Consider the following 15,384-nt stretch of genomic DNA (forward strand, 5'->3'; position numbering starts at 1 on the left):
AGTGAGTGAAGATGCAGAGTGTACTTGCATACATTCACCCTCAGATCCCACCACTAACATCACTGGGTATTAAGATTGTTAGATGTAAACAACAAAAGGATTCATCTTTGATCTTTCCCCTTCCCTCCCTCCTCCTAAGATCGAATTAGATTTCAAGAATCCTATGATATGGGGTTTAGATCAGAGTGATTGTGAGGTGACAATGCACCACATCAAAAGTGATATCATATCATATCATATCCGACATATATGCATGCTTCCCTGATTGAATCATCAACTTATTCAAAATGGTCCTCGTACCAGAAACATCTTCTCCAAAATATAATTCGATCATGGGATCTGATGGAATACTTCCAGGGTGGAGATTCCTGCTCACGCAGCTAGCTGTCATATCATCATCATAAAGTTGCAGGCAGTTGGGGCTTGGGAGCACCGTGACACAACTCCATTGTACCATATATATATAAAATCATTTTAACCTGCAGATAATATATATATCTCAATACAATTTCAAGTTCCTCTACTGTCTGCAGATAAAACAAGCGATGTAGGGTAAATTAGGATGAATAACTTTAACCAAAGACGACAAATTTCAAGAGGAAAATATTCACAGCATTTTCCCCAAGGCAAGACGACAAAGATCATGCATTTCAGGATCAATTAAGGTTCACTCTGATTTCATCTCATCTGATCTACTGTGTTATTATAGCAGCGGGAGGAAAAGTACACTTCAAATTTCATCAAAATCTAATCTTTATAGAGAATTCACAAAGTAATAATAGTATATTAACGAAATTCAGGACTGCAAATAAGAATTCGGAATTAATGCATGGATCGGCGCTCATTGCGAGGAAAGAGGAGACAATTGGTGGCGCATTATTCGGGGCAAGGACCACATGGGCCGTGTGTAGTCCATAAATTCTGATCCATTCGGCCCATTTATACATGGGTATGGAAATGAAGGCCCACTCATGGCCACCTTTACATGTAGCAATTTTTTTATTTTTTTTGACGATGAATATAAGATATATTTTTAATATATTAAAAATATATTGTGTTTTAAATATAAATGATTTGATAATACACGAAATAATATACTTTTAGTATTTAAATAATACACTTTTTATTTGTGATTGAGGGCTTCCATATATGCACGTGAGCCACGATATAATTATATTTTTAACAAAATCTACAATTTCCAATATGTGTGTATTTAATTTATACATCATACCAAAACACAAAAGAAATTTTATTATTAAAACATTAGGTGAAATTAAAATAAACACTCGTACAATTAAGTTTCAAAATGAAAAAACACAAAGCTCATCTCTGCCCCTAGCTTTCACCACTTCTTATTCCTAATTCCTAATCGGCACCACTAACTTTACAAACCATATTGGTCTTTCATACAAAAATGCAAGATATTCCATAAAAATATCAAATGGCATGCAACTGCAATATCCTATAACAACACTTTGCCACCCAAATCCGCCCCCAAAATTGTTTGAATCCTCCTCTCTATCTGGTGCTGGTCTTTGGGGCGGTGACCCGTTATTGCTGCCTTTGACATTGTATCGTTAGTGGGAACACACATAGAGCCGTGTTCCCCATAAAGGAATCATTGCTAAATGTGTTAAACTGCGGGCCATGTGGAATAGAACCAACAAGATGATTATAGGAGAGGTCTAGTACAGCCAGAAATGTCAATGAGTTTGCAAGTTGTTCGGGAATTTTACCTACGAGTCGGTTTGATGACAGATCAAGTACCTCAAGAATAGATAAACTTGCTAATGATGGTGGAATATAGCCCTTGAGCTCATTATGGGATAGATTCGGGAACCTGATGCTGTGTAACTTTTCTATAGATTCTGGGATCTCCCCATGAAAGTGGTTACTTGATAAATCAATCAATGTGAAGATGGTAAAGTTCCACACTGGAAGCTCATTCCTTTTCAACATGAGGTCTATATAATCATCAAGGTTGGTGAGATTGGAGTACATTGATTCAGGGAACTATGGCCACTGAAAGAGTTCCAAGATATATTGAGGTATTCAAGGTTGTGGAGGTGGCTAATTTGGTCTGGGATAGTACTATTGAGAATGTTTACACCAAGGTTCAAATACCGGAGCTTTGTTAACATTGTAATCCCTAACGGTATCTCAGTTTGAAATAGGTTATAACTAAGGTCTAAGACGGTGAGTTTAGAGAGATTAGCAATAGCCGATGGAATTGACCCGAAGAAACTGTTGTTAGAAAGGACAAAATGGGTGAACTTTGGAAAGGAAACGAAATCAAAGCGATCAAGTGTACCTGTGAAATTAGAATGATCTCTCAAGTTTATCTGGGAAACATATGTTGCAGTGGTACGCGTAGTATTACAAGTGATGCCTGTCCAATTGTTACACAAGTTTTTGAGGTTTGAAGGGGACCATGAATCAAGAACACCCTGAGTATTGGATAAGGTTTCCTTCCATTGAAGGAGGGCTCTTCCCTCTGCACTTTCTAAGGCTTCTTGCATCTCTAATGAAAGGGAAAGGAGAATAATAAGAAGAAGAAAAGAAGCCACTCGAGAAGAAGTTGTGACCATCATCATTTTTCTATCTAATTAAGCTTGCTAGCTAGCTAGCTTCAGTTCATGCATATATGCGCTGCTTATTAGCTTTAAAAGAAGTGATCGAAAATCAATTCTTTGACTTAGAAATCATGTTAGGAAGTTGCTTAGAATATACACTACTGGAAATTATGAAATTTCCGACCACCTGAAAGTGATTTTAAATCAAGTCAAAAGTCTTGTTCCGACCACTTTTGGTATCCGGAAAAACCTTTGTTGCTATTTTCGACCATTTTTTAGTATCAACTTAATTTAGGATCACTTTCAGGTGGTCGGAAATTCCATAATTTTCAGTAGTGATAATCTAATCAAATCGTTGACTTAGAAGTAAAGCTGGGAAGTTGCATATGAAAATGAAATGAAGCACTCATACAAGACAAAACTAAAACAAGCTTGAAAATGGAAACCAAGGCACACTGCACCAGCGTTAAACACAAATGAAATATATATATGCTCCAACATTGCATCATCCATCAAAACGAAAACCAAAGCTCATCCCTGCCCTTTCACTTCTTATCTCCAAGTATAAGCACAAACCTTACAAACCATCTTGGTCTTCCATATGAAAATGCAAGATATCCCACAATAATACCAAATGGCATATCCATATGAAAATGCAAGATATCCCACAATAATACCAAATGGCATGCCACAACAGTATCATACAACAACACTTCGCCATCCAAACCCGCCCCCAAAATTTCCTGAATCCTCTCCACCTGATGCCGCCGCCACGGCCCACTGCCTTGGCAATGTAACGTCAGTGGGAATCCACAAAGAGCTGTATTTCTCAAATAGGAGTCGTTGTTGAAAGTGTTAAATTGCGGACCATGTGGAATAGGACCAACAAGATGATTGTAGGAAAGGTTTAGTACAGCCAGAAACGTCAATGATTTCGCAAGTTGTTCGGGAATATTACCCACTAGTTGGTTCGATGACATATTGCAATACTCCTTAGAATTGCAACAGAAAATTGAGAGGGGGTTGAGTAGAAATTAGGGTAGGGAGAGAAGAAGAATTTAGAAAAAGGAAATTGTAATTGTTATTCAGCATAAAAACTACAGCACTCTAATCCTTTTAAACAAGGAAGGAAAATACAGCTAAGCAATCCACTACCCTACAATTCTGGATCATAACAAAACTGTTAAAACGGCTGGCAAGAGTAAAACGACGTCGTCTGAACGGCCTTCGACTTATTCCAACGACCCAGGGAACGACGTCGTCTGATGTTCTTACACAAGAAAGAATATAGCAAAAACACAAAACAATTTTTACATGGCGAAGAAAACCTGAGATCACTATCTAAAAATATGCATAGCGTAAACATGACTCGCGTATAATAGTTACAATACTGAAGAAGTAAACCCTACAGAACTATTCATGAGTAATAGCACGCAAACCACACCCAACAAAAATTTTTGTTATATTTATAGAAGCAATTGCGTACACAGTGAAATGAAAAGAAGCACTCATGCATACAATTAAGACAAAACTACCCCCCACAAGGCATTTTTAACAACAACAAAAAATTCATAAAACGCAATCTACAATTTCCAATATGTGTGTATTTAATTTATACATCACACCAAAACACAAAAGAAATTTAATTGATTAAAACATTAGGTGAAATTAAAATAAGCACTCGTACAAGTTTTAAAATGAAAAATCGAAAGCACTCTGATATGCATGCATAGCTAGCATTAAGCACAAATCAAATGAAAACCAAATCTCATCTCTGCCACTTTCACCACTTCTTATTCCTTAAGTCCTAACCGGTACCACTAACCTTACAAACCATCTTGGTCTTTCATACAAGAATGCAAGACATCCCACAAAAATACCAAATGGCATGCAACTGCAGTATCCTATAACAACACTTCGCCACCCAAATCTGCCCCCAAAAACTTTTGAATCCTCCTCACCATCTGGTGCTGGTGTTTGGGGCGGTGACCCATTATTGCTGCCGTGGCATTGTATTGTCAGTGGGAATCCACATAGAGCCGTGTTCCCCATAAAGGAGTCGTTGCTAAATGTGTTAAATTGCGGGCCATGTGGAATAGGACCAACAAGATGGTTACAAGAAAGGTTTAGTACAGCTAGAAATGTCAATGATTTTGCAAGTTGTTCAGGAATCTTACCCACAAGTTGATTTGATGACAGATCAAGTACCTCAAGAATAGATAGATTTCCTAATGATGATGGAATACAACCCGTCAACTGGTTATGGGATAAATTCAGAAACCTGATGTAGCTTAGCTTTCCTATTGATTCTGGAATTTCCCCATGAAAGTGGTTATTTGATAAATCAACCAGTGTGACGATTTCAAAGTTCTGCACTGGAGCCTCTTTCATTTTCAACATGAGGTCTATATAATCATCATAGGAGAGAGTTATATTATCTGCAGTGGCATTGGTAGTTTGCATCTGTTCAAAATTCTCTAAATAATACCTTGGCAAAGCACCTCTAAAATCATTGTGGGAGATATCAAATATATGCAGCTTCCTAAACGGACGCTTAGTCTTGGATGTACCTATTGTGCCATAAAATTGATTAGATTTCAAGACAAGAACACCCAAATAAGATAGACCGTCCAACCAATGTGGGAAAGAATCAACCAACTTGTTGTGTCCAACAACTAGAACCATAAGATAGCTACAATTTACAAAACCCTGAGGCAATAGCCCTCCCAAGTGATTGCCATTCAGATTGATATACCGTAAATGGTTTCCCTTTGCAAATTCTTCTGGAATAGTTCCCTCAAATTGATTTCTTGATAAATCCACAAACCAAAGTTGGTTGCTGAAGTTCCATAAACATTGAGGTAGTGGACCTCGCAAATTGTTCCTAGACAGATCCAGAATTCTTAGGGAGTTGAAATTGCATAAAAATGGCTCTAGGGTAGTACTGAGATTGTTGTGAGCAAGTAGCAAGTGAAGCAGATTTGTCAGATTTCCAAATGCAGAAGGCATAGGCCCAGAAAGATGGTTGCTTGCTAGATTAAGTTCCTCCAAGTTGTTGAGGTTTCCAATTTGTGGTGGAATGGCACCCCAGAAGTTATTCTCACCAAGATCAAGCTCTACTAAATTTGTGAGTCGACTAACTTCTTGAGGTATAATGCTATAGAAATGGTTATCATATAGGTCGATTATCTTAAGCATTGAAAGGCTGGTAATATTGATTGGAAAGGGGCCTTGAAAAAGATTTGATTCACAATATAAAGACTCAAGCTTGCTTAGGTTTGAGAATATTGATTCTGGAAATGGGCCACTGAAAGGATTAAATGATATATCGAGGTATCGAAGGTTGTGAAGGTAGCTAAATTGATTGGGAAAAGTACCAATGAGTTGTTAACCTTATAATCCCTAGTGGTATACTAGATTCAAAAAAGTTTAGACTAAGGTCCAACGATGTGAGTTGGGAGAGGTTAGCAATAGCGGATGGAATTGATCCGACGAAACTATTATCATAGAGGACTAAATGGGTGAGATTCGGAAATGAGATGAAATCAAAGTTGTGAAGGGTACCTGTGAGGTTGAAATTATAACTACTCAAGTTGATCTTAGAAACATACGATGGCGTAGCTGCAGTATTACAAGCGATCCCTGTCCAGTTACAAATGTTTTTGAGGTTTGAAAGGGACCATGAATCAAGAACACCATGAGTATTGGATAAGGTTTGCTTCCACTGAAGGAGGGCTCTTCCCTCTGCACTTTCAAACGATGGCATCTGTTGTAATGAAAGGGAAAAAATAACAAGAAGAAGAAGAAGAAAAGAAGTGATGATCAGGTGCATGATCAATATCTTTCTAGTTAGTATGTGTTTGGTCTGTGTTCTTTCTTGTGGTTGATTGGTTTGAAGATTGATGATAAGCAAGTACTATATGCATCTCTAATTTTCTATTAAATTATATTCCTTTTGATAAAGAAAGGAAAAAAGAGCTAAAACCTTTCCCCACGTCTACTCCAAGGATATGATGTAATTGTCTCAAGTAGACTCAAATTTACTCGCATCTTATAGTGTAGTTTTCTACTAAATTATATTCCTTTTAATTTCAAACAAAAGGAAAAAAAATTAAAATCTTTCCCCACGTCTACTCCAAGAATATGATGTAATTCACTTAAGTAGACTAAAGTTTACTCACTATGTAGTGGTACTGCAATTTAACCTATATATAGTATGTGCTGAACATGATATATAATTCACTCAAATAGGCTTAATAAATTAAAGTTTCTTTTTTCCTATCTTTTTGGCAAAAAAAAAAAGTATAATAAAAAATATTTTACATACAATCAAATATCATAACAAAATTTAATATTATATCTTAATTATAATTTTATAATTAAAGTTTACAATGATGGGATGTGAGATATTAAGAGGACAAAATAATACAGTAATAATAACAAAGGGTAAGTAAGTAAAATTATAAGAAAATACTAAAACAAAAATAATACAAACCATTCATTTAAACAAACAATTATATCATTATTTTTTTCCATGTTAGAGGCATAACTACTTTATTAGCTCTTATTATATTTAGTGGATAGTAAATTTAGTAGATAAAAAAGAAAAAGTTGGCTTGGTTTCATGAATGTCGTGCTCAAACTAAATGTTAAGATGTTTCAATTTGACTACTCAATTTGTTATTCAAGTTATTTAATTTGAGTTTTTACTAAACTTCATAGTAATGGATCAAATTTAAACATCTATTGATTCTAAACTAAATAACTTATGAGTAGTTTAGCTTGCTTATCGCGTAATCTATATAATTGCTTTTTAATTTAATTTAGTTTTAATTGTTGACTTTCGATAGCTAAGTGTTTAGAAGTCAAGCAAGGGAATTTATAGAAAGTGATATGATAACATCTATCTCTAGAGTGATGTATGTGTGTTTATTACAAACTTTTTTAAAAAAATAATGGAGTCATTCACATATTAAAGTTAAAACATAATCTAAAAAGAATCTTGATTGAGTGGATCAAATTAAATTGATGATCAAATACGAAAAAGACATTGGTGGACTTAGAAGTCAAGTTGGCAAATTGTTTATGAAGTGATTCATTATAAATTTTTAGAAGATTTTTTAAAATTTTTGAATTTTGTGTTTCCGCTTTTTGGTTTAGAAGGAGACAAGACAACAATAGTTTATGAATACCTAGGGATCAAATTTCCCTCTATTTGGTTAAATACTTATAGGGAAATTTATTGCTAAATTGAATATTTACAAATTTTTTTATTAATAAATTTAATTTTCTTGTAATGTCTCCCGACCCTTCTAAACTTTGTTCCTTCTTGTATTCAATGTTTGATTTATGAAATTTAATTAAATTTTCTTTAAAAGAAAAAACACACACAAATTAAACTTTAATAATTAAGGGGTTGTGCAGCAATAAGAGAAAGACATAATTCTCTATTTTTTATGTTGGAATTAATTACTTGTGGTAATAATGAAATAATTAATACTTCCAGGCCGGGTGGGGATGGATTTGCAATCCAGCCTGCTCACACAGCTATAGCTCACTAATTTAATTGGCATCATTATATTATCCCTCTAATATACATCTCCTATACTAGTTGTGTTAGACTAAATATATATTACATGCATATAATATGTGATACATGACTGACTAACTTCCAGCCATAGTTCTTGAGACAATTGAACGATTCGGACTGCTGCAGAGATAATACGAGTATTTTGCCCTCACTTTACTCAGATTTCTCTAGATGTTGTATTGGTGTATGGGGTATGTAATGTGAGCAGTCAGAGGACTAGTGACTTTATATAACTATTGGCCATTGTGGTTGTATGTCTTTAATTTAGGTCTCCTAAATCCTAACCAGACTCCTAATCATAATGGTAGTCTAACTATTAGGTTATTAGTGTTGCACCACATCAAATACTTAATATTATCATAACTTATCATAATGTTATACTAATAGTAATAATAGTAACGGATAAAACGTTATAAGTTGATCTCAGCCCACCTGTCACTTCATCATATTCTACAAATTCTAACCTAGCTTACAAACCATCTAGATCTTCCTTTTATATATATATATATATATATATATATATATATATATATATATATATATATATATATATATATATATATATATATATATATATATTTTAATAACAAACAATGAAATTTATAAAACACAATAATGACGAACAATAGGATATAAAGTGCTATATATATATATATATATATATATATATATATATATATATATATATATATATATATATATATATATATATATATATATATTCTATACTAGCTAAAACATAATCTATCAACTATTTCCAACATGTGTATATTTATACATCATACCAAAACACAAAAGAAATTTTGTTCATTAAAACGTACAATAGGTGAAATTAAAATAACCGCTAATACAATACATGCAAGTTTCAAAATGAAAATTAAACTCAAAGCACTCTGCACTAGCGCATTAATTAAACACACATGAAATACTCCATCAAAATGAAAACCAAAGCTCATCATATACCTGCAGCGCAGCCCTTTCAATTCTTATCTCCAGTCGCAAACCTTACAAACAATCTTGGTCTTCTATATAAAAACGCAAGATATCCCACAAAAATACCAAATGGCATGCCACAACAGTATCCTACAACAACACTTCGCCACCCAAATCCGCCCCCAAAATTTCCTGAATCCTCTCCTTCTAGTGCTAGTGTTTGGGGCGGTGACCCATTATTGCTGCCTTGACATTGTATCGTTAGTGGAAATCCACATAGAGCCGTGTTTTCCAAATAGGAGTCATTATTAAATGTGTCAAACTGCGGGCCATGTGGTATAGGACCAACAAGATGATTATAGGAGATGTTTAGTACAGCTAGAAATCTCAATGATTTTGCAAGCTGTTCAGGAATTTTACCAACTAGTTGGTTGGATGAGAGATCAAGTGCCTCAAGATTAGATAAATTTCCTAACCATGATGGAATATTGCCGATCAATTGGTTATGGGATAAATTCAAATACCTTATGTAGCGTAGCTCTCCTATAAACGATTGTGGAATCTCTCCATGAAAGTGGTTATTGGAGAAATCAAGAAATGTAAACAATTTGTAGCTCCGCACTGGACGCTCCATACTTTTCAACACAAAGTCTATATAATCATCTTGGGAGAGCTCTATGTCATCCCCAATAGCACTTTCATTCTGCATCTCTTCAAAATTCTCCAAGTAATACCTTGGCAAAGCACATGTGAACTCGTTGTGGGAGATATCAAATATATGCATCTTTCGGAATGGATGTTTAGTGTTGGAATTAGTGCCTACTGTGCCATAAAATCGATTAGATCTCAAGATAAGTACATCCAAATGAGAGAGAACATCTAACCAATGTGGGAAAGAACCAACCAACTTGTTGTTTCCAACATCTAGAACCTTAAGGATGCTACAATTTACTAGGCCTCGAGGCAATGGCCCTCCCAAGTGATTTCCCTTCAAATTGATAAACTCTAACATGTTTTTCTCTGCAAATTCTCCTGGAATACTTCCCTCAAATTGGTTTGTTGATAAATCCACAAACCAAAGATTTTTGCTCAAGTTCCATAAACATTGAGGTAGTGGACCTTGCAAATTGTTCCTAGACAGATCTAGAATTTCTAGGGAGTTGAAATTGCATAAAAATGACTCTAGGGTGGTACTGAGATTGTTGTGAGCAAGTAACAAGTACATCAGATTTGTCAGATTTCCAAATGCAGAAGGCATAGGCCCAGAAAGATGGTTGCTTGCTAGATTAAGTGTCTCCAAGTTGTTGAGGTTTCCAATTTGTGGTGGAATGGCACCCCAGAAGTTATTCTCACCAAGATCAAGCTCTACTAAATTTGTGAGTCGACTAACTTCTTGAGGTATAATGCCATAGAAATGGTTATCATATAGGTCGATTATTTTAAGCATTGAAAGGCTGGTAATATTGATTGGAAAGGGACCTTGAAAAAGATTTGATTCACAATATAAAGACTGAAGCTTGCTTAGATTTGAGAATATTGTTTCTGGAAATGGGCCACCGAAAGGATTAGTTGATATATCGAGGTATCGAAGGTTGTGAAGATAGCTAAACTGATTGGGAAAAGTACCAACGAGATTGTTTCCATAAAGGTCTAAATATCGGAGTCTTGTTAACTTTGTAATCCCTAGTGGTATACTAGATTCAAAATGATTTAGACTAAGGTCCAAGAATGTGAGTTTGGTGAGGTTAGCAATAGCGGATGGAATTGATCCAATGAAACTATTATCATAGAGGACTAAATGGGTGAGATTCGGAAATGAAACGAAACCAAAGCTATGAAGAGTACCTGTGAGGTTGAAATTATAACCACTCAAGTTGATCTTAGAAACATATGTAGTTGCATTATTACAAGTGATCCCTGTCCAGTTACAAATATTTTTGAGGTTGGAAAAGGACCATGAATCAAGAACACCATCAGTATTGGATAAGGTTTCCTTCCACTCAAGGAGGGCTCTTCCCTCTGCACTTTCTAATGCTTCTTGCATCTGTTGTAATGAAAGGGGAAAAATAACAAGAAGAAGAAGAAGAAGAAAAGAAGGCACTTGAGAAGAAGTGAGCATGATCATCTTTCTAGCTATACTAGCTTGTACGTGTATGTGTTCTTTGTTGTGGAGTGGTTTCAAGATTGATATGGACATATGGTAGCTAGGAGGTGAAACCCTCCTAATTTAAAAGAAAGGGAAAAGTGGTAAAACCATTTGGTAGGACCACACGTCTAGTGGGAACAATTCCTTTTTTTTTTTTTTTGACTTGACGTCGCTTTAATTTTCTGTGGAGGTTGCTCCGTAGCTGATCGGTTCAAATTAAAAAAGTCAGTATAAATAGATTCTATGACGTTCAAATTTAGAACGTTATAGTTACCAAGTTAATTAGCTGTGTGACCAAATTAGCTGAAATTTTATCATATAACTTCTTTGGTGTATGCTGTCTACTGCTCTCTACAAACAAACACAAAATCATGGATTGTTCGTATATATGTGGTCATTAATTAATGTAAAAATATAATCTAAAAAAAATCTTGGTTGAGTTGATCAAATTAAATTATGACCAAATAGGAAAAAAGTGATAGTGTAAAGTTAAGTCTCCACTCCACCCCTTTGCCGTGTACAACGCATTAGCTCATTTCCTCATATATATTTTTGACCAATTACAAGACGACAAGTTGGGAAAGTGGTTTAAAAAGGAGACAAATAAAAGCTATGGTGAATGCATCCATTCCAATAATATAATATAATGCACCCAAAAGGAAAGGGTCCATATTACTACGTGTGTGTATGTACATTACCATGCATTCAGACTATTCATAAATATAAAAGTAATTAAGCTGGTTTTAATCACTTCTCACAAAATTATATTGAAAGGACAATATATATCTTCAACATATATAATTGTATAGTAGATAATTAAGATCAACCTAGCTCAACTACTTCCGATCCATATAATTACGTTCAGCATATATATATATATATGCCTCCAGGTTTCACTTTCCAAAGAAAGATCCACCACATACTTATTAGGGTTACAAGTTATAACCACTCAACCAGAAGTTATTATAGTAATTGATTGTTACATAATATATAATTATGTGACTACATGACTTATATTCTTACAATTATATAATTTTTGACAAAACCACAACAACAACAAAAAGATTAATAGCTAAATACTTAAAACAAAATATTATAAGAAATAACCAACAATAATCATTCAGATAAGATCTAAAGACAACTAACTCTATAATCATGAAAACATAGTACTAACTAACTAATATTAAACCTAGCTATCTAGTTAGTTTGTAATCATGCATCACAAAGGGACAATATTTTCAACATAATTGTACAACAGAGGATCCTAGTGTGGCTGCATCATAATTATACTCCTCTTAGTACGTTCCAACGTCTTCAAATCATAATATAAAAAATAACTAGGGCTTACATCAAAACAGCTGCTTTTCTTACAGTTAACTATTACCTTGTCATTATCTATAACACCCATGAATTCCACGTAAAGATGATTATTATAATTTGGTAGTGTTAATCTCTTCTCAACCCAATAATTGTTATCGTAGTCTTCCAAAATCCAAATTCGGAGTTGCCTCACAATCTCATGTTTTCCGACCACAACCGCTAATTTCCCTCCAAAGTCGGCTAAATCCGTGTAACGGTTAACGCCCTCTATACTTTCTGGGAAATCCACTTCTCCGAATTTCTCCTCCTTCAAATCGAAGAATGATATAACCTCCTCCTTTAAGTTTTTGATATAAATTCTGCCATTAATGGAAGCCATACCTTCGTGTCCGATTCCTTGAAAAATGAAACCTTCCCGACCGTTCAGAGAGATGCCAATGTCTGCGGCCGGGTTTCCTCGTACCTGCCTCCAGGTTTGGGTTCCCAACGTGAGCACCTCGTACGCCTCGTTGTAATTGTGGAGAATTTTGTACTTGTTTGAGACTGGATCTGAATCGAACCCTAGATAGAATATGCTTCGGCAGAAATTTGGCACACAATAATAATTCTTAGCGGCCAAGCTTGGTGGGAGCGGGAGGGCTTTCTTCTCCGTGGTGGTGAGATTGAGCACCCAAACACGTGGCTGCATGGACCGGACTGAACAGACGCAAACAAGGCCGTTGACAACGTTAGAGCAAGGTTGAAAATCCTCGTCAAAAATGTGCGACGGGAGTTGCGAACTTAAGAAAAGATTCTTGTTGGTCGGGAAAATTGTCTGTATTTGGTTGTCCATGGCGAAGAAGGCGAACAGAAGGTGCGAGGCGTCGGGCCGGGTTCGAGCGTGGTTAAAGTGAGATTCTGCCATGGAAGGGTCGCGTATTAGGTTAAACCAATCTTTCGAAACGCACTTGAATTTCATGAGGGTTTTTGCCGGGAGCCTTTTCAGAATTTCCACGAGGATATCGCGAGGAAAATTTGACGGTGACGGCGGTGGATCAGAAACGACGGCCGCCAATCTCCCTCCGTCCATTGTTTCAGTTGTAAGAGGAGCAGAAATTTCACGGCGGCAGCCGGCAGGAAGTATATATATATAATATATAGATAGTAATGTACTTTGTAACCTAACCGGTAGGTTGCTTAATGCCTTATATAGGTATTGCTTCAGATCATGACATTCCTATTCTTAATCCAATTAGGAAATATAATTCTGTCCCCTAGCCTCTCTCTACTTTCTATATATTTTTTTAAATAATTAATTAATTTCGCACTTTCTTTTTCTGTGTAAATCAGAACTCCATGACAATGCTCTTGGCTTGATAATTATAAAGTTATAAGTTTGACTCATTTAGAATGACCTATTATCCTCCTTGGTTTGAGGTGATCAACTATGAACAATTAAGTTTTTTTTTTTTTTTTTTTTTTTTTTTTTTTTTTTTTTTGAAAGAGAACAATTTAGATTGATTTATCTCTTTATAGTCTACTAAGGTCATAAACCTAACATTGGGTAGTAATTGCGGATTTTTCTTGTCACACACCAAAAAAAAAAAAAAAAGTACAATGGAATATAACTCTTAGGCAAGGATGTGGACACAATCATTATTACATTGACCATAGTCCACACAGTTGTGTGGACCATAAATAAAAAGTATATTATTTTATATATTGTTAAATAATGTAAATTTAGTACACAAATAATGTATTTTTAATATATTAAAAATGTACCTTACATTCATAGTTCACACAGTTATGTGGACCATGGTCCACACAATAATTTACCCTGTGGCCAGGCGGGCCAGGGCAATGGCCAATTTGGGGGCCCAAAGTTTTTTTAAATAAATATTTTATATATAATCAATTAAGTAGATTGTATAGTTCAAGGGAGTAAAACTTTTACTATGTGTAGGGCATGAAAACTTATCTACTCCGTATATTTCTGACGTCTCTCTCTCTCGCTCTTTCGCGAGTACCTAGGGTTTTCATTGTTTTTCGGTTACGACTTTGTTTCTACGGCGTACAACGCTGCAACTTACCGACAACATGGCTGTTGATGACGTAGCTGATCAGTGTGCCAATCTCACGCTAGCGGACGTCGACGGCGAAGAGTACTCTATCCAGGTTCCGCAAGTATCACGTGACCAGAATGATGAAGAGGAGTCCTTTTATGCGGTTGGGAGGCTTGTTACTAATCGACCGGTACGCTTTGCATACTTTCTGGATACCATGACCGGTGTTTGGCAGGCTGCCATGGGGGTAAATATGAGGGAACTGCAGCCCCGTCTGTACTTAATACGTTTCTATCATGAGGGGGATCGGGAACGAATACTCAGCGAGGGGCCATGGACTTACGAGCAGAGTTTGTTAATAATGAAGAAGGTGCAACCTGGAGAGGATCCCGAATCTATACCCTTAACCCATGCTGATTTTTGGGTACAAATTCATGCGTTACCGGTTGGCTTTCTTTCGGAGACTGTGGTTATGGCAATCAGATCGTTCTTAGGGTCGGTTGTGCAGACGGACGAGAGGAACTTCGACGGCTCAATGAAAACATTCTTCCGGGTTCGTGTCTCTTTGGATGTTTCCAAGCCACTCAAAAAACAAATGAAGTTGAAGCGGGATGCAGGTAACTGGTCTTTTATTGATTTCCGATATGAGCGCCTACCTACTTTTTGCTTTCTGTGCGGGTTGATTGGGCATGGGGATAGGCACTGTCGACTGGCTTTACAATGTGTTGATCCTAAGGCCGAGAAGCCTTACGGAGCTTGGTTAAGAGCAGGCTCACGTCG

At 35.8% G+C, this 15,384-nt stretch overlaps 2 protein-coding genes across 5 annotated transcripts; both read right to left on the reverse strand.

The window, feature by feature from the left end:
- Nucleotides 1-3,071: 3,071 nt before the first annotated feature.
- LOC109161510 (receptor like protein 30-like) lies at nucleotides 3,072-11,307 on the reverse strand. 4 transcript variants are annotated; one of them, XM_019309934.1, is made up of 3 exons: nucleotides 9,679-11,306; nucleotides 4,439-4,909; nucleotides 3,072-3,189 (listed from the first exon to the last, which is right to left on the reverse strand). In XM_019309934.1, the coding sequence occupies exons 1-3, from the start codon at nucleotides 11,291-11,293 to the stop codon at nucleotides 3,119-3,121; spliced, it is 2,157 nt and encodes a 718-aa protein (XP_019165479.1). In that variant the 5' UTR covers nucleotides 11,294-11,306; the 3' UTR covers nucleotides 3,072-3,118. The 4 variants fall into 4 exon arrangements, with proteins under 4 accessions (XP_019165479.1, XP_019165480.1, XP_019165478.1 ...); XM_019309935.1 differs by having other exon boundaries at nucleotides 3,105-3,149; nucleotides 4,399-5,143; nucleotides 10,942-11,307; XM_019309933.1 differs by having other exon boundaries at nucleotides 3,105-3,149; nucleotides 4,399-4,909; nucleotides 9,679-11,305.
- Nucleotides 11,308-12,506: 1,199 nt separating this feature from the next.
- On the reverse strand, nucleotides 12,507-13,631 carry LOC109161277 (putative F-box protein At1g32420). Its single transcript, XM_019309599.1, has one exon. The coding sequence runs from the start codon at nucleotides 13,629-13,631 to the stop codon at nucleotides 12,507-12,509; it is 1,125 nt and encodes a 374-aa protein (XP_019165144.1).
- Between the last annotated feature and the right edge of the window lie 1,753 nt (nucleotides 13,632-15,384).

Source organism: Ipomoea nil, unplaced genomic scaffold (assembly GCF_001879475.1).
Source record: "Ipomoea nil cultivar Tokyo-kokei standard unplaced genomic scaffold, Asagao_1.1 scaffold2922, whole genome shotgun sequence".
Lineage (NCBI taxonomy): Eukaryota > Viridiplantae > Streptophyta > Magnoliopsida > Solanales > Convolvulaceae > Ipomoea > Ipomoea nil.